General features: G+C 43.3%; 1 protein-coding gene across 1 annotated transcript in view; it reads left to right on the forward strand.

The window, feature by feature from the left end:
* LOC140680251 (uncharacterized) overlaps positions 1–27,793 on the forward strand; it is a 35,929-nt gene continuing 8,136 nt past the window's right edge. The window contains exons 1-12 of the mRNA XM_072922871.1: positions 1–136; positions 1,051–1,088; positions 9,259–9,390; positions 9,715–9,843; positions 21,245–21,376; positions 23,895–24,029; positions 24,307–24,642; positions 25,067–25,150; positions 25,555–25,705; positions 26,012–26,075; positions 26,794–26,842; positions 27,616–27,728. Of these exons, the coding sequence (XP_072778972.1) occupies positions 58–136; positions 1,051–1,088; positions 9,259–9,390; positions 9,715–9,843; positions 21,245–21,376; positions 23,895–24,029; positions 24,307–24,642; positions 25,067–25,150; positions 25,555–25,705; positions 26,012–26,075; positions 26,794–26,842; positions 27,616–27,728 (1,442 nt within the window). The 5' untranslated portion in view covers positions 1–57. The remainder of the gene's footprint in view (positions 137–1,050; positions 1,089–9,258; positions 9,391–9,714; positions 9,844–21,244; positions 21,377–23,894; positions 24,030–24,306; positions 24,643–25,066; positions 25,151–25,554; positions 25,706–26,011; positions 26,076–26,793; positions 26,843–27,615; positions 27,729–27,793) is intronic.

Here is a 27,793-nt window from a genome sequence, read left to right on the forward strand (position 1 = left end):
ACAGACAAGAGCCTTGATTTTTCTGATGGTGGAGCAAATCTGCACAGCAGTGCTACAATGATTGAGAAGGTTGTTGCTGTAGCTATTGGAGCTTACGGCGTTTGTTATTCCAGCTATTACCTCACTAACCTGACACGTAAGTTGAGGTTTTCCCGGGGTGTACCCGAACGTGGCTTTTGTATGTCTTCCTGCTCTTTCTTAGTGCCTGAGTTATTTTGAAACAGAAAGAGCACTAGCGTGCCACTGGTTTGGTAAAGCTCCTGTCAAGGAGTTCAGCTACAAGGGGATTTCTGTAGCCACAGGGCAGCATTTGCAAGGGAACCTGCAGGGGTTCTGTTCCCTCCCCGGGAGAGTCTGAGGCAGCAGAGTCTGTCATTTCCTCAGTTTGCTGGGACAAGCAAGACAGCTTTGAAAATTTAAACTGGAGACCTTCTTGGAAGACCTTCTAATAACTCTGCAGTATTTCCCAGAATTCAGGGAAAGCTTCTTTCTTTCTACATTTTTTCATGAAAGGAGTTGACTGTCTAACTTGACCCTTGACTGAGTGTTAAATAGTGATTCCCTTTGCAAGGAAGTGCAAACTCCAAAGCAGTGAGTGTCTGCTCCTGGACCCTGGAGCTGCTGCTGTGCTGTGTCACAATAGAGCTGCCATATCATAGTGGAATTTTGGGGCAGCTTTTCTGGGCAACTGTCTCCAGCAAGTTAATGAGAAGTTGTGCATGCAACTGCTTTAAAAAAAAAAAGGTACCGAAAGGAGAGGATTTTAAAAAGATGTGCTATGCGTTTGGTAGAAGAGGAGCATTGAGCGTTAGCAAAGAATTTGCATTTTCTTGATCATGTTTGTATCCATTTAATGGCTAAACAGGCGAAAAGGTAGGCACGCCCAAGAATACTATCTGGATCTCTTGCTGGTTGTGTGAATGAAATGTGTCTCCTGGAGGGATGTTGTGAAACGGAAAATACTCTCTGTTTGAGGTGCTGGTCTGTGGGATTCACCAGCCCAGGCAATTTTCTCACAGCATCTGGTTTGTTTTCCCTTGCCCACTACAGGTCACCTGATGCATGTAATCAGCGGTGCTGGTCCTAAGGTGAGTGAGAAAGGAACATTTCATGTTTGTGCTGTTTAGCAATTGTAGAGTAAGCTGTGTGCTTAGCCAGAACCAGTAGGCTGTAGAGGGCCAGGCATGGAGGCTGGAAGAAAATCCATTTTCATGCCTTCAACAACAAATACAAAGGCATAGCTGGATATTTCCTAATTTCCAACTCAGAGCCTTGAAGACCTACAAACTCAGTTTTGCAGAGAGAACATTGCTTGATGACACCAGACAGGGATGAATACTTAAGAGAGAGCAACTTCCTGCAGAGTTGAATAAGCCCATTTTAATTGAAGTCACAGCAACTTAGATTTCTATCCCTATAAAACTTCATGATACTTCCTTAGAAGATGTGGTTGTAGAATTAGAAGGACAATTTAATGCTGTATTTGCAGTCAAATGGGCAACTTTGTGGCTGGGCAGCTGCATGGGCTAAAAGGACGCAGGGGTGCCGGCCAAGAGCAGCTGAAGGTGGGCCAGCGCCTGGCCAGGTGGCCAAGAAGGCCAAGGGCATCCTGGCCCGTGTCAGCAGCAGTGGGGCAGCAGGAGCAGGGCAGTGACCATCCCCCTGGGCTGGGCAGCGCTGCGGCCATAGCTGGGAGTGCTGTGTCCACTTTCTGCCCGATCGGTCTGCGTCTCACAGAACAGGATGGGACCCGGACTGGCTGCAGACTTAGGATTTATTATGTCTGTATCATACAAGCAAAAAGCAAGAGACACAGAGAAACGAACATCCATGCAAATCTAGATCAAAGACAAGATGGCAGTTTATGCAAAGCCTTTTTCTACATATTCTTTGAACCAGTAGCATAAAAGAAAAGTGCAGAGTCATTATACTCTAACCAATAAGAAAAGGACCCATGTGGGTTTAACATTAACAGAAGGACTTCTATGAACCTCCAACAATATACAATAATTCATTATATAAGATTGAAACTTTTTCTATTTTTGCAAAGCATATATCTAGAACTTTTGACATCTCAAACTATCACTAAGTTCTTGTTCTTTCTTGTTCCTTATGATAAATATAAATGTATTCACTTGGTTCTTCTTTTCCTAGCTTCCCAGGAGAAGGTTTTGAAATTTCCCAGCCTTTTTCAGCTTTATGTCTACTTTCTGGGGCCTTTTTGCACTTTCTAAAGTTTTTTACCTTTTCTATATCCCTACAATTCCCCCTCTCTTTTAAAGTAAACTATTTTTGACTCGTCACTTATTTATTACTTTGTGTTATATAGCTTTACTACTGCCTATATTTATTCATTTAGGAAAAAAGTTATAAACTTTTTGTATGAAGGTACTTTTGGTTTTGTTTGTTTTAAGCTCTATAATTTTAAGTTAAAGCATTATTAATGTTGGGTAAAGTGAGGTATAGTATCTGTATTAGGTTCTGATAAATTTATAAATTTTGACTTTTTTAAGGTCTCAATGTAAAGGTTAAATTTTTGAGTGACTTTAATTAGTTTTGGTGAGGTTTTGTGCATTGTTTGTAACTTTTCTTTTGTATTTTTCTTTTGGACAATAAAAACTTTTTTGATGAGTTTGTAATTTGTTGTGAATAATGAAGTGAATAAGGAATTAATATTACTATTATAATAACAAGATTTTACTTAACTTGTAAAGTTGTTTTGATTAAGGAGTTAAGCTCTACTTACTGAATCAATTGTTTAACTATGTTTCTTTATTTTTAATTGTAGATGTTAAGTTTTTGTATGTTTTTGTGAATGGATTTAGAATGATTAGACAAATTTATGTAACACATTCTTTTGAATTCTTTACAACTCTGTTTATGTGTTAGAAAAGGAAATTAATGGTTGTTTGATTTTGGAGTTTGTTGGACACTGCTGACGTCAGTTCGCATGTTACTGAGTGCACTGGATGTGGTATTAGTTTGTTTAGTTAATATTTAATCTTATCTATTTGTCTTAATGTTGTTTCTGAAGCAATTGTAGGTAAAAAGAAGCTTGTTGAAATATTTTGTGGTTTTTTTTAACAGACTGAAATTACTATTGTAATCTTTTGGGTATATATTAATAGATCTTTTTTCTTGTCTTTTTTGAAACTGTTTTAGTACTGGGTGTTATTACAGTGAGTGTGCTAATGTTACATGGTTTGTCTTTAGGGTATGATGGAATGTTTTGCTATGTTTTATTTCTACAAATGAACTAATAACACTTTGGTAATTTCTGTGGATATTGGTTAACTTTAGATTTTTATCTACAGTGTATGAGTAATTGCACTAAAAACGTAAATTTTTATATTCATAGTAAGAGTGAATAACATTGTATTTTGGAGAATTATATTTTTGCTAATTGTTTCTTGAAAATGTGACACAGAAATTTATTGTTCAGGAACTAAGGATCTTTAATTCTTGGGGTTCTGAACTTGTTTTGAGGAGTTGTTTGTTCTAGAGACTTTAATCCCTTGTGGGATTGTTTCTATTAGTAATTTCACTTGGTTTGTTATTAAGTCACTTTTTTGTTAAAGGATCGTGTTATATAGGTATTGGCTAATTTTTTAGTGGTACACTAACTAACCAGATTGAAAAAGGCTTTTTTGGATTTGAGTGAGAAATACATTTGGTATCTGATCTTGTAGCTTTGGTTAATGTGACTTAGACATTTGGTTTTGGTTGTTGTATAGGAAAATTTGCGTTATAAAAAGTAAGCAAAGTTAGAAAACATAAAGTGAACTGATTTTCTTTCATATCTTTTTTGTTGAGTTACTCTTTGTTAAAAGAATTTTCTATATATTTTAACTTTTAAACTGCATTTTTTAGAGAGTTTAGAATGTTAATTTTTTAGAATCTAATGATAATAATAAATCCTTCTTTTTTATGTTTTTGTTAAAAGAGCTCAACGGAACAAGCTCTTTACACATTTATCATTATCATTAAATTGAAGTTTGCAGATTCTACAGGTGACATAGGAACACTCGGCGTGACTTGTAGTGTCTGTTTAGCTTACGTTTGTGTGTTTGCTCTTTGACTTTTGGGTTTGTTAGTGTGTTTTGGTGTGTTGTATGGTTTGGCATTCTTTATTGGAATTCACTTTGCTTTTCCAGTACTTGTAGAAATACAAGTATACTCTTTGCTTTAAGTTATTAATTGGAAAGGAAAATTTTTTCAAGGCTTTTTATTAAAACAGGAGGATTTTTTTTTTAGTTTTGTTTGTGTGTTATTTGTAAAATGCTTAAAAGTTGGTGGATCTGCTTCTGCAAAAGAACTGTTTAAAAAATTTTTAACACATAAAGCTTTACTTAATTTTATCTGTGGTATTACTTCTGCTCCCCTCTTCTGTTGATCTCAATGTGTTTTAATGTGTGATGTGTCTTTTTAACAGTTGTTTGATTTGTGGGGGAGTGGGGAATACTAAAGGTGTGATGAACATTTTAACTTATTAGGAATGTTGCTACTTTTTGAGATAGATATGTGGGGCTATTCTTTTTTTTCATTTCCTGGGGTACACGTAATGAAGTAAATGTTTGTAAAAAATGTTGATAGGTACGATTACTTGTTCTCTTGTGTGGATAGAGGTAAAATCTGTACTTGATAGTGAATCTACTGAAACCTGAATATTTTTGAATCTCTCAAAAGAAGGGTATTTAGTGATGTTTGTTATAATTGTAGATTTTTTAAACTTTGTGGATTAAGAGTTGTTGTAGAAACAGGGGTTTGCACAAGCTGACAATCAGGGTAACTGTAATGATAGCTTTAGCTTGGGATTTAGAGATACGAAACAAGTGTACAAGTGCTTGTGCATTTTGATGAAAAAAGGTATGACTCAATTTTGTGTGCTCAAAAATGTTTGGTAATGTGTTTGAGATAACTATGGTCCATTTATTTGTTCTTGTATTTCTTTTTGCTAAACATCTTGGTAAAGATGAATGAGCTTTAATATGAGAAATAAAATATAGGTTAGTTCTGTGTTGTAAAATTTTATGAAGACATGAAAGCTAGCAATATAAATTATTATTACTAATATTTTTTAAAACTATTTTTTTACTTACATTAGTAACATAGGTAGAATCTGTAATTAAATTGAAAGGCTTTGAAAATAGCTGAAAAGCTTTAACAACAGCAGCTAGTTTAACTACTTGAGGAGAACTTTCTACTATTGGAATATTCGATTTCTAATTTTTTGTTGTTTGATTTAACTATACAGTTACTGATTTATGTGTTTTTCTTGACTTATTAGTGAAGAGCGTTGTATTACTTCAAGGCCCTTCACTTAGCAAGGGCTTTTTTTGAAACTCAATTTTGTTTGTAATAATTTGTGACTTGGATAATGAATGGAACAAACACCTGAAAAACTTAACAATGCATTTTCTAAATCATCTGAATTTTGTAATGTCTAATCTAAATAATCTGTATTTAAAGGTAAATATAGAACTGTAAAGTCTTTGCCTGTTAAGGTTAATAGTCTTGCTTTGACCTTAATTACAATTTGAGCTATTATCTCTAGGGTTGTAGAAACTGTTTTTGGAGACTTGTAGGGAAGAAAAACTTATTCTGCTATTAATAATGGATCTTTCTCAGATGGATCTCATTGGAAAATGAGGCTATAAAGTTGTAGCTTCTGTCTCAAAGCAGTCAGGAAGAAAGGTTTCTTTGGAGCATAATGATGGGCTTGTCTTCTTTGGAAAGTTTTTGTGACTTGTTATGCTGAGTTGAGCTTCAGGTGTTAAAATCTTGGGAGATTTAATGTCAAAGTTTTCTCTCAGTAGATCAAAAAGCGGAGCAAGTTCATCGTTGGTAATTTTCAAAATAGGTTTCATCTTGTTAATTTCTGTTAAAAGTTGCTGTAAATCTTGCAAAGTGTTGATGTTGACTTGAAGTTGTATCTTTTGGGGTGAAATTGTTTGTTTTGTTATCTTCTATCTTAGATATTTTTAGGGTGGGATTTCTTGTATCTTAGATGTAGAAATTCTAGTTCAGTCTTTCGGATCTCAGTAACAGCGCTGTCACAAGTTTGTTTTATCTTTGCCTGTGTTGGTGCTGCAATGAGTAGATCATCTATGTAGTGTAGAATCGTGGATTGTGGATGCTTCTGTCAAGCTGTACACGGTACTTGTGTGACAAAATATTGTTAAATTGTTAGAGAATTCTTCATCCCTTGTGGTAAAGATTTCTAGTGATATCTTTGCATTGGCTTTCTTTGCTTGATGACTGGAACTGAGAAGGCAAATCTTGGGGCATCTTCAGGATGAAGTGGTATGTTGAAGAAGCAGTCTTTTATATCGATGATGACGAGAGGCCAGTTTCTAGGAATTATTGATAGAGAGGGACGTACAGCAGCTGTCTTCCTTTCAAGACTTGTAATAGTAATCATGGATTCACTTTCTAAACAAACAGTAGTTCTTCTGATCCTTGTGAGTGTTCTCATAGGTGATATTAAGTGTTAGTTATGGGCTAAAACAGGAGAGAAATTACTGAGACATCTGCACCGTATCTGGTATGCCTGTAACATAATTGTTCTACCACGATGAGTTAGGCCACAAGTCAGTTCTGGTTGGTTTAGAACATACTTCTAAGTATGTTCTACTTAGAAGACATGTAGCATTAGAGTAGAAAACACATCTGGATCACCTTGGTACACCGTTTGATTGGTTAACAAAGCATTTTGTTGAGATACATTTTGTTTGATTATGTCTATAGGTAAAGCAATTGTAAAAGCAAGAGGTTTCTTAGGTTGAATTACTGTTGGGGCTTTAAGGGGAAGAGCTAAAACTAGTAGCTCTTCGTTGCAGTTTACTGAAATGATAACTGGAAAAATTATTAGTCTAAGACTTGTATTGTTGTCTTTAGCTATAATAATTAAAAATTCTTGTCTTTGTTGTGATTTGTTAATCAGACCTGTAGGTATACATTCATAACAGAAATTTTTCAAAAACCATATTAATTTTGAGTTTGCTAACTCCAGTTTTGTCCTTGGAGGTAATAGGAAGGAACGTCTTGTGGTACTGGTGGTAAAGGTAGATATTGTGTTTGGCTTTGAGGTCTCCTAGTGAAGGCTAAGGGGGAAAATTCCCTGGATTCTGGGTTGCTATTACTTGTTTCACCGCACAGTGGGTCATGCTTTGCTTGGAGTTTAACGGTAGGGGATTACTATCTATATCAAATTTAGAATGACAATTTTTTGCATAATGTTTCCCTTTTTGATATTGAGGACAAACAGAAGGTACTTCAGATTTTATTATTGGATCAGGGTAATTCTTTATCACATGACTAGGCTTCTCACATCTGAAGCAGGACTTTTTATTAAAGGTTCATTGAACAGCAGCAAGAGTTTTTTCAAAAAGTTTTGTTTGTTCTTCAATTGGTTTTTAAAATTTGTTTCTTAGTGAATCATGAGATTTAGTAATTTGCTCTCTAGGGACATTAGCTTGTACTGTAGCAAGATACTGTGGAGTGCTAATTTTACTGTAAGCTGAAAGCATTTGAGTAACAGTTGGAGGCTGTTTGGGTAATGTAGAAATAATTTTTTTGCAATCATCATTCGCATTTACAAATGCTAGGTTTTGGAGAATATAAGAATGAGCTGCTTTATCAGGGCATTGTCTTTCAACAGCTTGTATTAACTTATCTAAAAATGTATGATTCATTTGTTCTTTGTGTCATGGTCAAATATGCTTTAAGAGGAGTACTTGTTGATTTGACTGAAATTAAAGTTTTTCTTGCAGCTTGTTTAATATCTCTCAACACTGACCTAGGAACAAATTTTGTGTTTCTGGTTTATCATATGACAGTTTGCTAGACAACTTAGCTTCTGAAAATTTTTCATATGTACTACTAACATATTTTTCCCATAAAACCTTAATAGGTATCTTCTGCTGGAGTTCTCATAACATAAATTGTGAATTAGTTAAAATCAGACTTGCCACAACGCGACAATCAGTTGGCATGAGTTCATAAGAGTAAAAAAACACATAATTAAAATAAAGAGAGTTAATTCTGCTTTCCTTCAACTTTGATTTCACTCTTCGATGTTATAATGTGAGAGTGATTAATACATAGGCCTACTATTATCCCTCCCATAAGAGACTGGCATGGCTAAAATTTCTTCCTTTAAAAACTTAAAATCTCTTTTTTTTCCAAAAGATATTCCCTTTCTTTTTCTAATCAGACGTTGCTACATCATGTTCTGAACTAGGCAGATTATTGTTGCAGCAACTGAGCACTGAGAGAAATCTATCTTGGTTTCTAGACACAGTTCTGGGCTTTCTGCTCAAAGAAGTCTCAGCTTGGTTCCTTAGTAGTTTATTACTATTGCAACTCTTGGTCTCAGCTTTATAAATTTTTAAATTTTCCTTAATGATTTAGATCCTGATTTTATGATCCTGATTTTGCTTATTATTTTAAAATTTCCCAACATTTCTCAAAAGTATGTCTACATTCTAAAGACTTCTTACACTTTAGAAAGTTTTTTACGCTTTTATATTCGTAAACACTTGTGGGCCCCTCTGAAGCAGGAAGTCCTTGAGGGGCTGGAGCATGTGCAGAGAAGGACACGGGAGCTGGGGAAGGGTGTGGAGCGCAGGGCCAAGGAGGGGGGTGCTCAGGGTGTTTCAGCCTGGACAATGGGAGGCTGTTGAGAGACCTTCAGGCACACTTCCATGGATCCGTACATGACAGTGCTCACCACAAGTGCCATTTCCCTGCCAAACATACCCTCACTGCATCCCAGTGCTTTAGACGCTGGTGTCGGAGAGACTCCCTGCTTATTGTTTGTTGTGTTTTTCTTTTGCTGGTTTAGTAGAGGAAAAGCCCTGTTGATTTTCTCATTATCCAACAAGCACAGATGCTTCTTCACAACGTTTCCTGCTCTTTTCCAGCACTGGATGAGATTCTGATCCAGTTGTAGGCTTCCATGTCTGCAGCAGCAAAAGCAAAGGCATAGATGACTCTTTCTTACTTTTCCATTTCTAAGCTCTCAAAAGCTAAAAGCTCTGTCTTGCAGATACAACATTGCTTGCTGATGGCAACCAGGGAAGAATATCAGCTTCATATCCATATACAGTTCTGTTGTATTGACCCGTTTTAATTTGATCTGTGTTGCTTAGAATCCTTTTACACTGAATTTTTATGCTTTCTCCTTGGATGATATGGTGGTAGATGTGAGAAGGAAGGAGGTAACGGCTTGTCCCTCATGTTTCTCTCTTGCCCCAGAGCACAAAACCAGCATCAGTGTCTGCCCCAGCCACCTCTGCTCCTAGAGAAGAATATGAAGAGGACCAAATTGAGCAGTATGACCGTGAGACTCCATCAGGGGTCTCAGAAGAGCCTAAATCTTCAGAGCCAGTAAGTGCCACTTGTGGGTGGTGCTGTCGTTAGTGCAAGGCAGAGCTGCAAGTTTTGCTTTTGCGTTTCAGAGCTTTCAAGATTTATAACGTCAGTTACAAAGAGATCATTGGTATCTGAAAGAAGGGAGGGTGGAATATTTATTTCAGAGCAATTTGCAGTACAGGTGGATTAACAAATTTTAATACCATGAGAGCGCATTGGAATCCCATTGCAATTAAAGTTTCTCAATTTTCCTTGGAAGAAATGGTGGTAGATGTGAGAATATAGGAAGTTATAGATGATAGGTAACAGCCTGTCCCTCATGCTTCTCTCTTGCCACAGATGACAGAGGAAACAACAGTGTCTGCCCTGGCTCTCTCTCCTCCTGGTGAAGCCGAAGAGGAGGAAATTGAGGAGTATGACCGTGAGGCTCCATCAGTGGTCACACCTGAGCCTGAATCTTCTGAGCCGGTAAGTGCCTGTTGTGGGTGATGCTGTATTTAGTGCAAGACAGAGCTGCAAGTTTTTGACTAGCCAGCTCTTGCTGTTGCTGGCCGAGGATGCTGAGTGCTGGAGTCCTGCCAGGACCCAGCGATTTCCTGCAGGCAGTGACCTCCAGCTAGAAATTGGCCTTGGACCTGTCATGTTTAGGCACCAAAGCCTGTTGCCTCAGGGTGAGCGTCTGGCTGCTCAACTCAGTGAAGCTCTGTCTCTTGGGCTTCTGCAGGGCCATGGCCAAGGGCGCACGAGGTAGTGCTGGAGGTCTCAGGGCTTGGTTTGTTTGCTTTCCCTTTGTGGAAACATGTGTTTGGCTGGAGAAACGGGTCTGCAGTTTCTTGAGTATTTATTCAGTTCTACAAAGTGTGCGGCTCAGCTGTCTTGTGACTATTGATAAGCTGCAAGTACATGAGTGGTTGTCCATGAATCTGTGGGGGACAAGACCTGGTCAAAGAAACTAAGTTTATAATTGTGAAGCCCTCTTGTGAGGCAAAAAGCAAGGTTCTGTGGATGCATTTTTTGGTGTAGTCTGCAGCTTTGAAAAGTGCATTGCAGCCTGGAGGCGGGGCAGGGGTTTGAAGCAGCAAGTCCATGACTGCAGTCTTGTGTTGCTCAGAAGAGGAAGGACATTTTGAAATGGTGGATGCTGTATTTTTAATCCAATGGGCAACTTTGTGGCCGGGACGCTGTGTGGGCCAAAAGGGCCCAGGGGTGCCGGTCAAAAGCAGCTGAAGGTGGGCCAGGACCTGGCCAGGTGGCCAAGAAGGCCAAGGGCACCCTGGCCTGTGTCAGCAGCAGTGGGGCAGCAGAAGCAGGGCAGTGACCGTCCCCCTGGGCTGGGCAGCGCTGCAACCATAGCTGGAATTTCTGTGCTGCGTGTCACCCTCAAATCCACGGGTGATGAGTCCCCAGTGTACCCCGTCCAGCTGGGCAGTGGGGCGAGTCGGGCAGAGGGAGGGAACTTCTCCTTGGATCCTGGGGGGCTTTGAGAAGCTACCTCGTGAGTTCAAAGACAAGCTGGTCCGACAAGCAAGAGAAAGAGGCGCTCCTCCTCAGGATTAGTTCCGAAATTTAATGAGGGCCTGGAGAGATCCCAGGCCACATCCAAACCCGAAGGACATCCAGAGCAAGAGAGGGTGTCCCTGCCCAGAGGAGCCAGATATAGGGGGACAGGGAAACCCGAGCAGCCAACAGGGGAAGGACTTGGGAGTGGCTCTCTGGGGGCAAGGCCTCAGAGTGACCACTGAGGAGGGGGTGGGGGAGGAGCCCCGAGCCAGGGTCCAGTTACCTGGTGACCCTGGGAGAAGGCTCTGGACAAAGAGGAAGGGTCACGAGGTGATGGACACATCACCTGGGAGGAGACAGGGGGATGAGTCAGGGATTTTGGGGTTTGATGGACATACAGGTGCTGATGGGAAAGCTGGGATGAAGCAAACGGATACAAAGAGGGGATATGGAGGGACAAACCATTATGAGGGGATATAAAGGGCGAGCACAACTCCACAGTGATGTGTCTACATGTGGGCCCCTCTGAAGCAGGAAGTCCTTGAGGCGCTGGGCGTGTGCAGAGAAGGACACGGGAGCTGGGGAAGGGTGTGGAGCGCAAGGCCAAGGAGGAGGTGCTCAGGGTGTTTCAGCCTGGACAATGGGAGGCTGGTGAGGGACCTTCCGGCACACTTCCATAGATCCATACATGACAGTGCTCATCACCATGGCTGTTCCCCTGCCAAACATGCCCTCATTGCCTCCAAGTGTTTTAGCCACCTGAGGAGGGGACACTTTTGACTTGGTTTGACTTGGTTTGGTAGGAGGTAAAGCCCTGCCCATTTTCTCTCTTGCCAGCAAGCACAGATGTTTCTGCACAACGTTTCCTGCCCTTTCCTTGCACTGGTTGGGATTCTGATCCAGTTTGAGTTTTCCATGTCTGCCGCAGCAACAGCAAAAGCCTTGCTGGCTATTTCCTGCTTTTGCATTTCAGGGCTTTAAAGTGCCAAAAGCTCCTTTGTGCCAAGGCACATTTGCTTGCTGATGGCAGCCAGGAAGGACTATCAAATACATAGAGTGCATCAAATAGAGTTCTGCTGAGTTAGATTTAATCTGGTCAGAGTGATTTAGAATCGCATTGCTAACAAAGTGGAAAATTTTTCCTTTTAAGAGGAGGTTATGGATCTCAGGAGAAACAAGATTATAAATGAAAGGTAACAGCTTGTCCCTCATGCTTCTCTCTTGCCACAGATGACAGAGACACCACCAGTGTCTGCCCTGGCTCCCTCTCCTCCTGGTGAAGAAGCCGTGGAGGAGCAAATTGAGGAGTATGACCTCAAGGCTCCATCAGTGGTAACACCTGAGCCTGAATCTCCTGAGCCAGTAAGTGCCAGTTGTGGGTGGTGCTGTCTTTAGTGCAACACAGCACTGAAAGTTTTGCTTTTGCATTTCCGAGCTATCAAGATTTAAAAGGTCAGTTACACAAATAGATCATTGTAACCTGATAGTAGGCAGCGTGGAATACTTAATTCAGAGCAATTTGAATTAGAGTTGTTTTAGCCAATTTCAATACTATGAGAGCATCTTTGAATCCCATTGTTATCAAAGTTTCTCAATTTTCCTTGCAAGATATGGTGGTAGATGTGAGAAGAAGTACGGTTTTAAATGATAGGTAATGGCCTGTCCCTCATGCTTCTCTCCTGCCACAGATGACAGAGACACCACCAGTGTCTGCCCTGGCTCCCTCTCCTCTTGGTGAAGAAGCCGTGGAGGAGCAAATTGAGGAGTATGACCTCAAGGCTCCATCAGTGGTAACGCCTGAGCCTGAATCTCCTGAGCCAGTAAGTGCCAGTTGTGGGTGGGGCTGTTTTTAGTGCAAGGCAGAGCAGCCAGTTTCTCTTTTGCATTTCTTAGCTTTCAAGACTTACAATGTCAGTTACACAGATCGATCATTGTCACCTGATAGTAGACAGGTTGGGATATTTAAATCAGAGCTAGTTGCATTACAGTTGTAGTAGCCAACTTTCATACATGAGAGCAATTTAGAATCCCATTGTAATCAAAGATTCTCAATTTTCCTTGCAAGATATGGTGGTAGATGTGAGAAGAAATACGGTTTTAAATGATAGGTAATGGCCTGTCCCTCATGCTTCTCTCTTGCCACAGATGATCGAGACAACAGCAGTGTCTGCCCTGGCTCCCTCTGCTCCTGGTGAAGAAGCCAAAGAGGAGCAAATTGAGCAATTTGAACGCAAGGCTCCATCACGGGTCATGCCTGAGCCTAAATCTCCTGAGCCAGTAAGTGCCCGTTGTGGGTGGGGCTGTTTTTAGTGCAACACAGCACTGAAAGTTTTGCTTTTGCATTTCCGAGCTATCAAGATTTAAAAGGTCAGTTACACAAATCAATCATTGTCACCTGATAGTAGACAGGTTGGGATATTTAAATCAGAGCAAGTTGTATTACAGTTGTAGTAGACAATGTTAATACATGAGAGCACTTTAGAATCCCATTGTAATCAAAGATTCTCAATTTTCCTTGCAAGATATGGTGGTAGATGTGAGAAGCAATGAGGTTATAAATGATAGATAACAGTCTGTCCCTCATGCTTCTCTCCTGCCACAGATGACAGAGACACCACCAGTGTCTGCCCTGGCTCCCTCTCCTCCTGGTGAAGAAGCCGTGGAGGAGCAAATTGAGGAGTATGACCTCAAGGCTCCATCAGTGGTAACGCCTGTGGCTGAATCTCCTGAGCCAGTAAGTGCCAGTTGTGGGTGGGGCTGTTTTTAGTGCAAGGCAGAGCAGCCAGTTTCTCTTTTGCATTTCTTAGCTTTCAAGACTTACAATGTCAGTTACACAGATCGATCATTGTCACCTGATAGTAGACAGGTTGGGATATTTAAATCAGAGCTAGTTGCATTACAGTTGTAGTAGCCAATTTTCATACATGAGAGCAATTTAGAATCCCATTGTAATCAAAGATTCTCAATTTTCCTTGCAAGATATGGTGGTAGATGTGAGAAGAAATACGGTTTTAAATGATAGGTAATGGCCTGTCCCTCATGCTTCTCTCTTGCCACAGATGATCGAGACAACAGCAGTGTCTGCCCTGGCTCCCTCTGCTCCTGGTGAAGAAGCCAAAGAGGAGCAAATTGAGCAATTTGACCACCAGGCTCCATCACGGGTCACGCCTGAGGCTGAATCTCCTGAGCCAGTAAGTGCCAGTTGTGGGTGGGGCTGTCATTCGTGCAACCCAGCACTGAAAGTTTTGCTTTGAATTTCTGAGCTATCAAGATTTAAAAGGTCAGTTACACAGATCGATCATTGTCACCTGATAGTAGACAGGTTGGGATATTTAAATCAGAGCAAGTTGCATTACAGTTGTAGTAGCCAATTTTAATACATGAGAGCAATTTAGAATTCCATTGTAATCAAAGTTTCTCAATTTTCCTTGCAAGATATGGTGGTAGATGTGAGAAGAAATGCGGTTTTAAATGATAGGTAATGGCCTGTCCCTCATGCTTCTCTCTTGCCACAGATGATCGAGACAACAGCAGTGTCTGCCCTGGCTCCCTCTGCTCCTGGTGAAGAACCTAAAGAGGAGCAAATTGAGCAATTTGACCACAAGGCTCCATCACGGGTCACGCCTGAGGCTGAATCTCCTGAGCCAGTAAGTGCCAGTCTTGGGTGGTGCTGTCTTTAGTGCAACCCAGCACTGAAAGTTTTGCTTTGAATTTCTGAGCTATCAAGATTTAAAAGGTCAGTTACACAGATCGATCATTGTCACCTGATAGTAGACAGGTTGGGATATTTAAATCAGAGCTAGTTGCATTACAGTTGTAGTAGCCAATTTTCATACATGAGAGCACCTTAGAATCCCATTGTAATCAAAGATTCTCAATTTTCCTTGCAAGATATGGTGGTAGATGTGAGAAGAAATACGGTTTTAAATGATAGGTAATGGCCTGTCCCTCATGCTTCTCTCTTGCCACAGATGATAGAGACAACAGCAGTGTCTGCCCTGGCTCCCTCTGCTCCTGGTGAGGAAGCTGTGGAGGAGGAAATTGAGGAGTATGACCTCAAGGCTCCATCAGTGGTAACGCCTGTGGCTGAATCTCCTGAGCCAGTAAGTGCCAGTTGTGGGTGGTGATGTGTTTAGTGCAACACAGCACTGAAAGTTTTGCTTTTGCATTTCCGAGCTATCAAGATTTAAAAGGTCAGTTACACAAATAGATCATTGTAACCTGATAGTAGGCAGCGTGGAATACTTAATTCAGAGCAATTTGAATTAGAGTTGTTTTAGCCAATTTCAATACTATGAGAGCATCTTTGAATCCCATTGTTATCAAAGTTTCTCAATTTTCCTTGCAAGATATGGTGGTAGATGTGAGAAGAAGTACGGTTTTAAATGATAGGTAATGGCCTGTCCCTCATGCTTCTCTCCTGCCACTGATGACAGAGACACCACCAGTGTCTGCCCTGGCTCCCTGTCCTCTTGGTGAAGAAGCCGTGGAGGAGCAAATTGAGGAGTATGACCTCAAGGCTCCATCAGTGGTAACGCCTGAGCCTGAATCTCCTGAGCCAGTAAGTGCCAGTTGTGGGTGGGGCTGTTTTTAGTGCAAGGCAGAGCAGCCAGTTTCTCTTTTGCATTTCTTAGCTTTCAAGACTTACAATGTCAGTTACACAGATCGATCATTGTCACCTGATAGTAGACAGGTTGGGATATTTAAATCAGAGCTAGTTGCATTACAGTTGTAGTAGCCAATTTCAATACTATGAGAGCATCTTTGAATCCCATTGTTATCAAAGTTTCTCAATTTTCCTTGCAAGATATGGTGGTAGATGTGAGAAGAAGTACGGTTTTAAATGATAGGTAATGGCCTGTCCCTCATGCTTCTCTCTTGCCACAGATGATCGAGACAACAGCAGTGTCTGCCCTGGCTCCCGCTGCTCCTGGTGAAGAAGCCAAAGAGGAGCAAATTGAGCAATTTGAACACAAGGCTCCATCACGGGTCATGCCTGAGCCTAAATCTCCTGAGCCAGTAAGTGCCCGTTGTGGGTGGGGCTGTTTTTAGTTCAACACAGCACTGAAAGTTTTGCTTTTGCATTTCCGAGCTATCAAGATTTAAAAGGTCAGTTACACAAATCAATCATTGTCACCTGATAGTAGACAGGTTGGGATATTTAAATTAGAGCAAGTTGTATTACAGTTGTAGTAGCCAATGTTAATACATGAGAGCACTTTAGAATCCCATTGTAATCAAAGATTCTCAATTTTCCTTGCAAGATATGGTGGTAGATGTGAGAAGCAATGAGGTTAGAAATCATAGATAACAGTCTGTCCCTCATGCTTCTCTCCTGCCACAGATGACAGAGACACCACCAGTGTCTGCCCTGGCTCCCTCTCCTCCTGGTGAAGAAGCCGTGGAGGAGCAAATTGAGGAGTATGACCTCAAGGCTCCATCAGTGGTAACGCCTGAGCCTGAATCTCCTGAGCCAGTAAGTGCCAGTTGTGGGTGGGGCTGTTTTTAGTGCAAGGCAGAGCAGCCAGTTTCTCTTTTGCATTTCTTAGCTTTCAAGACTTACAATGTCAGTTACACAGATCGATCATTGTCACCTGATAGTAGACAGGTTGGGATATTTAAATCAGAGCTAGTTGCATTACAGTTGTAGTAGCCAATTTTCATACATGAGAGCAATTTAGAATCCCATTGTAATCAAAGTTTCTCAATTTTCCTTGGAAGATATGGTGGTAGATGTGAGAAGAAATGCGGTTTTAAATGATAGGTAATGGCCTGTCCCTCATGCTTCTCTCTTGCCACAGATGATAGAGACAACAGCAGTGTCTGCCCTGGCTCCCTCTCCTCCTGGTGAAGAAGCCGTGGAGGAGCAAATTGAGGAGTATGACCTCAAGGCTCCATCAGTGGTAACGCCTGTGGCTGAATCTCCTGAGCCAGTAAGTGCCAGTTGTGGGTGGTGATGTGTTTAGTGCAACACAGCACTGAAAGTTTTGCTTTTGCATTTCCGAGCTATCAAGATTTAAAAGGTCAGTTACACAAATAGATCATTGTAACCTGATAGTAGGCAGCGTGGAATACTTAATTCAGAGCAATTTGAATTAGAGTTGTTTTAGCCAATTTCAATACTATGAGAGCATCTTTGAATCCCATTGTTATCAAAGTTTCTCAATTTTCCTTGCAAGATATGGTGGTAGATGTGAGAAGAAGTACGGTTTTAAATGATAGGTAATGGCCTGTCCCTCATGCTTCTGTCTTGCCACAGATGATCGAGACAACAGCAGTGTCTGCCCTGGCTCCCTCTGCTCCTGGTGAAGAAGCCAAAGAGGAGCAAATTGAGCAATTTGAACACAAGGCTCCATCACGGGTCATGCCTGAGCCTAAATCTCCTGAGCCAGTAAGTGCCCGTTGTGGGTGGGGCTGTTTTTAGTGCAACACAGCACTGAAAGTTTTGCTTTTGCATTTCCGAGCTATCAAGATTTAAAAGGTCAGTTACACAAATCAATCATTGTCACCTGATAGTAGACAGGTTGGGATATTTAAATCAGAGCAAGTTGTATTACAGTTGTAGTAGCCAATGTTAATACATGAGAGCACTTTAGAATCCCATTGTAATCAAAGATTCTCAATTTTCCTTGCAAGATATGGTGGTAGATGTGAGAAGCAATGAGGTTAGAAATCATAGATAACAGTCTGTCCCTCATGCTTCTCTCCTGCCACAGATGACAGAGACACCACCAGTGTCTGCCCTGGCTCCCTCTCCTCCTGGTGAAGAAGCCGTGGAGGAGCAAATTGAGGAGTATGACCTCAAGGCTCCATCAGTGGTAACGCCTGTGGCTGAATCTCCTGAGCCAGTAAGTGCCAGTTGTGGGTGGGGCTGTTTTTAGTGCAAGGCAGAGCAGCCAGTTTCTCTTTTGCATTTCTTAGCTTTCAAGACTTACAATGTCAGTTACACAGATCGATCATTGTCACCTGATAGTAGACAGGTTGGGATATTTAAATCAGAGCTAGTTGCATTACAGTTGTAGTAGCCAATTTTAATACATGAGAGCACCTTAGAATCCCATTGTAATCAAAGTTTCTCAATTTTCCTTGCAAGATATGGTGGTAGATGTGAGAAGAAATGGGGTTTTAAATTATAGGTAATGGCCTGTCCCTCACGCTTCTCTCTTGCCACAGATGATCGAGACAACAGCAGTGTCTGCCCTGGCTCCCTCTGCTCCTGGTGAAGAAGCCAAAGAGGAGCAAATTGAGCAGTTTGACCAGAAGGCTCCATCACGGGTCATGCCAGAGGCTGAATCTTCGGAGCCAGTAAGTGCCAGTTGTGGGTGGGGCTGTCATTCGTGCAACCCAGCACTGAAAGTTTTGCTTTGAATTTCTGAGCTATCAAGATTTAAAAGGTCAGTTACACAGATCGATCATTGTCACCTGATAGTAGACAGGTTGGGATATTTAAATCAGAGCAAGTTGCATTACAGTTGTAGTAGCCAATTTTAATACATGAGAGCAATTTAGAATTCCATTGTAATCAAAGTTTCTCAATTTTCCTTGCAAGATATGGTGGTAGATGTGAGAAGAAATGCGGTTTTAAATGATAGGTAATGGCCTGTCCCTCATGCTTCTCTCTTGCCACAGATGATCGAGACAACAGCAGTGTCTGCCCTGGCTCCCTCTGCTCCTGGTGAAGAACCTAAAGAGGAGCAAATTGAGCAATTTGACCACAAGGCTCCATCACGGGTCACGCCTGAGGCTGAATCTCCTGAGCCAGTAAGTGCCAGTCTTGGGTGGTGCTGTCTTTAGTGCAACCCAGCACTGAAAGTTTTGCTTTGAATTTCTGAGCTATCAAGATTTAAAAGGTCAGTTACACAGATCGATCATTGTCACCTGATAGTAGACAGGTTGGGATATTTAAATCAGAGCTAGTTGCATTACAGTTGTAGTAGCCAATTTTCATACATGAGAGCACCTTAGAATCCCATTGTAATCAAAGATTCTCAATTTTCCTTGCAAGATATGGTGGTAGATGTGAGAAGAAATACGGTTTTAAATGATAGGTAATGGCCTGTCCCTCATGCTTCTCTCTTGCCACAGATGATAGAGACAACAGCAGTGTCTGCCCTGGCTCCCTCTGCTCCTGGTGAGGAAGCTGTGGAGGAGGAAATTGAGGAGTATGACCTCAAGGCTCCATCAGTGGTAACGCCTGTGGCTGAATCTCCTGAGCCAGTAAGTGCCAGTTGTGGGTGGTGATGTGTTTAGTGCAACACAGCACTGAAAGTTTTGCTTTTGCATTTCCGAGCTATCAAGATTTAAAAGGTCAGTTACACAAATAGATCATTGTAACCTGATAGTAGGCAGCGTGGAATACTTAATTCAGAGCAATTTGAATTAGAGTTGTTTTAGCCAATTTCAATACTATGAGAGCATCTTTGAATCCCATTGTTATCAAAGTTTCTCAATTTTCCTTGCAAGATATGGTGGTAGATGTGAGAAGAAGTACGGTTTTAAATGATAGGTAATGGCCTGTCCCTCATGCTTCTCTCTTGCCACAGATGATCGAGACAACAGCAGTGTCTGCCCTGGCTCCCTCTGCTCCTGGTGAAGAAGCCAAAGAGGAGCAAATTGAGCAGTTTGACCAGAAGGCTCCATCACGGGTCACGCCAGAGGCTGAATCTTCGGAGCCAGTAAGTGCCAGTTGTGGGTGGGGCTGTCATTCGTGCAACCCAGCACTGAAAGTTTTGCTTTGAATTTCTGAGCTATCAAGATTTAAAAGGTCAGTTACACAGATCGATCATTGTCACCTGATAGTAGACAGGTTGGGATATTTAAATCAGAGCAAGTTGCATTACAGTTGTAGTAGCCAATTTTAATACATGAGAGCAATTTAGAATTCCATTGTAATCAAAGTTTCTCAATTTTCCTTGCAAGATATGGTGGTAGATGTGAGAAGAAATGCGGTTTTAAATGATAGGTAATGGCCTGTCCCTCATGCTTCTCTCTTGCCACAGATGATCGAGACAACAGCAGTGTCTGCCCTGGCTCCCTCTGCTCCTGGTGAAGAACCTAAAGAGGAGCAAATTGAGCAGTTTGACCAGAAGGCTCCATCACGGGTCACGCCAGAGGCTGAATCTTCGGAGCCAGTAAGTGCCAGTTGTGGGTGGGGCTGTCATTCGTGCAACCCAGCACTGAAAGTTTTGCTTTGAATTTCTGAGCTATCAAGATTTAAAAGGTCAGTTACACAGATCGATCATTGTCACCTGATAGTAGACAGGTTGGGATATTTAAATCAGAGCAAGTTGCATTACAGTTGTAGTAGCCAATTTTAATACATGAGAGCAATTTAGAATTCCATTGTAATCAAAGTTTCTCAATTTTCCTTGCAAGATATGGTGGTAGATGTGAGAAGAAATGCGGTTTTAAATGATAGGTAATGGCCTGTCCCTCATGCTTCTCTCTTGCCACAGATGATCGAGACAACAGCAGTGTCTGCCCTGGCTCCCTCTGCTCCTGGTGAAGAACCTAAAGAGGAGCAAATTGAGCAATTTGACCACAAGGCTCCATCACGGGTCACGCCTGAGGCTGAATCTCCTGAGCCAGTAAGTGCCAGTCTTGGGTGGTGCTGTCTTTAGTGCAACCCAGCACTGAAAGTTTTGCTTTTGCATTTCCGAGCTATCAAGATTTAAAAGGTCAGTTACACAAATAGATCATTGTAACCTGATAGTAGGCAGCGTGGAATACTTAATTCAGAGCAATTTGAATTAGAGTTGTTTTAGCCAATTTCAATACTATGAGAGCATCTTTGAATCCCATTGTTATCAAAGTTTCTCAATTTTCCTTGCAAGATATGGTGGTAGATGTGAGAAGAAATACGGTTTTAAATGATAGGTAATGGCCTGTCCCTCATGCTTCTCTCTTGCCACAGATGATCGAGACAACAGCAGTGTCTGCCCTGGCTCCCTCTGCTCCTGGTGCAGAACCTAAAGAGGAGCAAATTGAGCAATTTGACCACAAGGCTCCATCACGGGTCACGCCTGAGGCTGAATCTCCTGAGCCAGTAAGTGCCAGTCTTGGGTGGTGCTGTCTGTAGTGCAACACAGCACTGAAAGTTTTGCTTTGAATTTCTGAGCTATCAAGATTTAAAAGGTCAGTTACACAAATAGATCATTGTCACCTGATAGTAGATGGGTTGGGATATTTAAATCAGCGCTAGTTGCATTACAGTTGTAGTAGCCAATTTTCATATATGAGAGCAATTTAGAATCCCATTGTAATCAAAGTTTCTTAATTTTCTTTGCAAGATATGGTGGTAGATGTGAGAAGAAATACGGTTTTAAATGATAGGTAATGGCCTGTCCCTCATGCTTCTCTCTTGCCACAGATGATAGAGACAACAGCAGTGTCTGCCCTGGCTCCCTCTGCTCCTGGTGAAGAAGCCAAAGAGAAGCAAATGGAGCAGTTTGACGACAAGGCTCCATCACGGGTCACGCCTGAGGCTGACTCTTCGGAGCCAGTAAGTGCCAGTTGTGGGTGGGGCTGTTTTTAGTGCAAGGCAGAGCTGAAGGTTCTGACCAGCCAGCTCTTGCTGTTGCTGGCCGAGGATGCTGAGTGCTGGAGTCCTGCCAGGACCCAGCGATTTCCTGCAGGCAGTGACCTCCAGCTAGAAATTGGCCTTGGACCTGTCATGTTTAGGCACCAAAGCCTGTTGCCTCAGGGTGAGCGTCTGGCTGCTCAACTCAGTGAAGCTCTGTCTCTTGGGCTTCTGCAGGCCCATGGCCAAGGGCGCACGAGGTAGTGCTGGAGGTCTCAGGGTTTGGTTTGTTTGCTTTCCCTTTGGGGAAACATGTGTTTGCCTGGTGAAACGGGTCTGCAGTTGCTTGAGTATTTATTCAGTTCTACAAAGTGTGCGGCTCAGCTGTCTTGTGACTTTTGATAAGCTGCAAGTAGACGAGTGTGTTGTCCATGAATCTGTGGGGGACAAGACCTGGCCAAAGAAACTAAGTTTAAAATTGTGAAGCCCTCTTGTGAGGCAAAAAGCAAGGTTCTGTGGATGCATTTTTTGGTGTAGTCTGCAGCTTTGAAAAGAGCATTGCAGCCTGGAGGCGGGGCGAGGGGGGTGAAGCAGCAAGTCCATGACTGCAGTCTTGTGTTGCTCAGAAGAGGAAGGACATTTTGAAATGGTGGATGCTGTATTTTGAGTCCAATGGGCAACTTTGTTGCTGGGCAGTCAAGAGAACCTGAACGTGGGCCCGTGCCTGGCCAGGTGGCCAAGAAGGCCAAGGGTATCCTGGCCTTTGTCATCAGCAGTGGGGCAGCAGGAGCAGGGCAGTGACCGTCCCCCTGGGCTGGGCAGCACTGTGGCCATAGCTGGGAGTGCTGTGTCCACGTGTGGGCCCCTCTGAAGCAGAAAGTCCTTGAGGGGCTGGAGGGTGTGCAGAGAAGGACATGGGAGCTGGGGAAGGGTGTGGAGCGCAAGGCCAAGGAGGATGTGCTGAGGGAGCTTTAGCCTGGACAACTGGACAACGGGAGCCTCGTGAAAGACCTTCAGGCACACTTCCATGGATCCATACATGACAGTGCTTGCCACACGGGCTGTTTCATCGGCAAATATCTCCTCACGTTATCCTAGTGCTTTTTCCACTGGCATCTGTCGCTCTTCTGTCTTGTTTTTGTTCCTTTATTCGGAGGAGTATTCCTGTTCAATTTCTTGGTTTTTAGCAATGCAAGTGGATTTTCTTCCATCTTTCCTACTCTTTTCCTGCACTTGTAAAGATTCTGGTTGCATTTTCTTTTGTAAGGGGGCCTTTCTGGAGGATGCAGTATTTTTGCATGAGAACACATTGTTTGGGGCAGGGAGCTGTTGTGGTGCCAGGCCAGTCAACAGGGCCTTGCTCTTCGCTTTCATATTAACAGTCCCTGTGTCTTTTTGCAACCCAGGAAATCAGGAGGTGTGGTGTTTGGGAATTGAGCAGGAAATCAATGCTCTTGCATTCCAGCTGGTTCTCAAAGATAAGAGGAGCTGGGAGGGCCTGGCCTTTATTCCTGATTGCAGCCCCTTTAGCAGTGTCAGTGTGGTCGAGTCCAAGAGAAGCACTTGGCCAAGCACAGATGCTGCAAGAGTGCAGTTCCCAGTGCAATGCTCTGGATCTTCTTGTATTCCATAAGGACCTAAATGCTCCAGATTCCCTGAGAGTGTGGTTTATTGAAGGAACAGGAGAGCAATCTCGGGATTGCTGCTGACTGGGGCAATGGCTACCAAGTGTTGATGTATGTAGGAACAAAACTGATAGTAAAGAGAGATTATAAAAGTGAGATCTGTCTGTCTGTCTCTCTATCTATCTATCTATCTATCTATCTATGTAACATTTGCATAATTGAATCTTCTTGGCTCTGGTTCAAAGCAGTTGGAGGTGCAAAGTTCACGTAAAGCATCCCTTTCAGGAGAGGATTAAAGACATGTTCTGATGACCGATTCTGAGCAGGAAGAGCTGTTTCCTCCTCCAGATGTGGTGGTTTTTTCCCCTCAGACATGGTTTCCTCCTCCAGCCTCTTCTTCCTGAAGCCCCCCGTTAATGCTTTAATGTTCAGCCTGTCCCAGAGAGGTGGAAGAATTCCATGTTTTAGTTGGTGAAGAGAACATGAACTCCAGAAGTGTCTCTCACAAGGGCTGAGCTCACAGAGGAAGCCACCTGCAGAGCCAGGATGGAGCTGTGGGACAGGGTGGGGTGTCAGTCACTACTGAAAGACAAACAGAGCAAGGCAGAAGCAGAGGGAGGCCCTCAGCAGACCCTTGAGAAATGCCACACCTTCCCTGTCAGCTGCCTCAGAGGCTGCTTGAGCTTCAGCCCCAGATGGCCCCTGATTGCAGTGCCAGGGTCACTTTGGCTTCTGTGCCTCCTCATGGGCAGAGAATGACCCAGGAGAGCTGCAGCACAGTGCTTTGGGAACGTGTGAGCCCATCAGTCCTTGAGTCTTGGCCCTCAAATGTTGTCTGGAAAGTTGAAACCCATCTTCTCTTGCTTTCTGTGCAGGTCCTTCCAGAGAAAGAGCAGGAGCAGCCTGCTTTGTCAGAGATGCCATGGCAGACTCGGGGAGAGCTGTTCCCAGCCCGAGAGCAGGAAGAGCAGCTCAGGCAGCAGGTGGAAGAGCCACAGGAGAATGGCCAGGTAAGCCTGACTCGCCAGGTTTCAGAGGGAAGGGCAGGAAAAGGGGCATAAAATGGAGCTCTTGGGACTGAGGAGGTCAGGAGTCCCAGAGGCACTGAAAGCACAGAGCCTTGGAATCTGCCAAAGTCAGCACTGGGACAGGAGGGTTGCACTGGAAGCAGAGGTGGGCAGGGAAGCAGAAAGAAGTGGCTGAATAAATGGGATTTTGAAGCTGCAAGAGGAAAAAGCTGAGCCTGATGGCAGCTCCCAGTCACTTCCTCTGCATTTGTGTGTACAGAACATCAAGGCAGAGTCACAAGCAGAGCTGCCCGGGGCTCAGAGTGCCATCATGGAAGTGAAGAAGGGGAACAAGGAAGACATGAGAGGAATTCAAGAGGGGATGAATCTCCGTCAGCAGAGGGGCGATCAACAAGACCAGGTGAGTGAAAGAGTGGCAGCCACTCCACTCATGAAAGATCCTCTCTCTTGTATTTTACAGAACTTGAAGAAACAGCTGGACACGGAGTTTCAGAAAATTGTCACTAAGATGAAGGCAAAGGAGAAGAGGCTGGAAGAAGAAATGAAAATCATCAGAGAAAAACTTAATCGTCTCCCTCAGGCTCTACAAAAGCAAGTGAGTGAAAGAGGGATAGCCACTGCAGTCACCAAACTGGTGGTTTCTGCCCTTCTTGCCTTTCCAGTGCAGGGCTTCAGGGAGTGAGGTGATGCCTCTGAGTGCCATCCTGCTGTAGTGTGTACCCCAGACACTCTGAAGGACATTTCCTGGTGTGCTGAATCTCAACTGCTGCCCTGGACAGTGGGACTTGTCCTTTGGCCTTTTGGCCAGCAGTCATCCAAATTGATTCTTGCTGGCCTGTTCCTGCTCTCCTTGTTTCTTGAGGTGTTTTTACAGGGGAACATGGTGACCCAGACGGAGGATTGAAACAAGCTGTCTGTACCCCTTGTAAATCTGTTCTTTCCCTTTCCTCACAGTCAATGACTCTTGACTGACAGGGATAAGCCGTAGTCTCTGACTGCTTTCTTCTGTTTGACTTGAGGTGCAAATGTTGACATCTCGCCGGGCAGCCTGCAAAGCCTTCCAGCAAATGAGTGGCAATGAAGAGCCCCAGGCCTGGCATGAGGTACAGGAACTGTCCCCACCAAAGTTACTACAAGTTGAGCATGACCTGAAGATGGTGCAGGAAAAGAGGACACAGTGGGAGGAGGCAGAACATTTGAACAAGGAGCTGCAAATGTGTCTGAAGCCCTTGGAGTGGGAAAGGAATCCTTGAGAGGAAGCAGAATGGTCATTGTGGCAGTGATCCTTCAGAAAATCCATGAAAATGGAACATGAATCTGGCCATGAACTTGAGTAGAACTAACCTTTGGTTTTGACCCATCCAGTTTGAGAAGTGGACATCAGAAAAAACCCATTTAAGAGCCCTGCATGTGGCTGACAGAACCTTACCAAGGGCTTGCATTTGAAATGGAATTTCAGGCTAATCTCTGCCAGGCACCTTTCTGACAAACTCATTTCTTGTTCCAGATCCACAAGGGCTTTGTCAAACCTGCTGCAGCAGCAGCATTGTCTAAAGGAGCCTTTGCTCCCCAACCTGGGAAGTGGAGCCGGGGCAGTTTGCCCATCTCCAGCGCTGCTCAGCACCAGGAGATCAAGGATGACTCCCTGGAGCAACTGAGTACGTCTGCTGTATTTCTTCTCTGAGGGACAGTGTATTGTGTGCATGTTTCAGCATAGCTGTACCAAATGTTTTTCCTGAGATTGGTGTCCCAGGGACATTTAGAGACATTTCCCCACGGGAACTGCTGTAGAAAATCAGTCTGTGTGCTGGCCACCTGTGCTGCAGAGCTGTCGGCCTGCTTGCTGTTGTTACCCAGGCGACCACAAAGAGTTCAAAGCTTCAGGCTCTGGGGCTGCCTTTTGCATCTTCTGGAAGCTGGGATCTTTGCTTTAAAGTGAGCATCTTGCATTTTGTTTCCCTCAGGGAAAATAGTGAACATGGAAAACCCCGTGGGAAAATATTCTGAACTGGAATATATTGGCAGCGGGTGAGTCCAACCACAGTTACTTCTCCATAACCATGGGCCAGATGTTTTTCTGGTGGAATATCTATGCAGTGTGAAGTGAGGCCAGCTGCAAACAGACATCTATTGCCATGTTCAGACACTGGGGATAGATTGTCCCATCTCTCAGTGCTGCTCAGAATTTGTGAGTGTGCCCTGAAGGTATTGTCAGAGACATCTTCATGCTGCCAAGGTCTCTTGCCTGCAGCAAGGAACAGGACCTGGAAGATCTCCTTGTCTCTCAAGTGTGGGACAGCTCTGTGTTAATTTCCTTAGCATTTTTCTATCTCTCCAAATCATACAGCCACACTAATAAAAGGGGAAGAAACTTGCTTGCCTGAAAGTGCAACCTACTCCCTGATAGCTGTCAGATAACAGTTCTAAGGAACATTTCTTTCCAAGAGTTTGCTGAAGGAAATTATCCACGGTCAGGATGAAAACTATGAAAACTGCGCAATTTAGAACATGAAACCTGAGATGAAAGAAGGAGCTCTCTTTAGGAGCTGAGGCAGTAGATGGCAGCACTTCAGGGACAGGCCCAGTGCCCATGCACTTGAGAGGAAAATGCATCATCTGCCTTCTGGCAGAGCACGCCTGCATCCTGCAGGTCTTAGGCATTTGCAGCAGAGATCTCCTGTGTGGGCTGGCTTTCACTGCAAGAGCTAAATGGCTTCTCATTTCTTTGCTGCTTTTTTGTTTCTAGGACTTTTGGACATGTGGTTAGAGCACTCAACAAAGCCACAGGAGGAGAGGTAAATGTCAACAGCCCCCTCAGACTCTGCTGCACTCGAGGGGCTTTCCCCTCTGGTGTGAGCAGCTGTGCCCAGAGCTTTGGGAAGAGCTGTGCTGAAGAGGCAAAAGAAACACAGACTGGTACCAGCCTGCAAAATACATTGGGGACAGTCTTTGTCCTTCTCAGCTGCCAGAAGGAAGGCACGCAGGGCAGCAGTTCATTTCAGAGAAGGATGTGCTCACTCGCTCTCAATTGCTAAAGCAAAGGTGGTGCCTTAGAGCATCTCACTGCTCTTTGGGGCGACAGCTTCAGAGTCCTGAATTCTCACTTCTGGTTGCCAGCAAATGCATCTGAGAGTTACCGGTAGTTCCTCAGACACCTGCAGTGCTGCACTTGGGAACTGCACATAGGGAGAGATCTGCAAGGCGTCCCTAGAAGCCCTAAGCCCTGCCCATAGCCCTGGATTAGCCACAGAGTATTAAGGCATGGATTACTTCTGCTGAATCCCATACAAAGCAGCAGGGAGTGGGCTCAGAGGTTTGTGGGTGATAGTTGAGATACCACTGTTACCAAGTGGACACGGCAAAACCTCAGTGGCCACGTGTCCTGTAACTGGCCCCCAAGGGAGCAGAGAAATGGGCTGTTGCAATGTCAGTTCCTAATTACTGCAATGCCTAATCAGAATGCAGTTTGGCACAGCTTGGCTGTGTCATTGCAAAATCACTCGCTCCATGTGCCTTGTGGTCTCGTGCCACCAACTTCTCAAGTTGCTGATTTTCAATGTCATTTTAGGTGGCCATAAAGAAAATAAATCTCCAAGAACTGACGAAGAAGGAACTAAAAGTCTATGAACTCATGACTGTGAAGATAAATAGGAATCCCAACGTGGTCAACTATTTAGGCAGGTGAGTTGTTGTAAATATTTGTTTACATATTGCAAACATGCAAGATTGTTCACTGGCACAAAACA

Source organism: Taeniopygia guttata, chromosome Z (assembly GCF_048771995.1).
Source record: "Taeniopygia guttata chromosome Z, bTaeGut7.mat, whole genome shotgun sequence".
NCBI classification, from domain to species: domain Eukaryota; kingdom Metazoa; phylum Chordata; class Aves; order Passeriformes; family Estrildidae; genus Taeniopygia; species Taeniopygia guttata.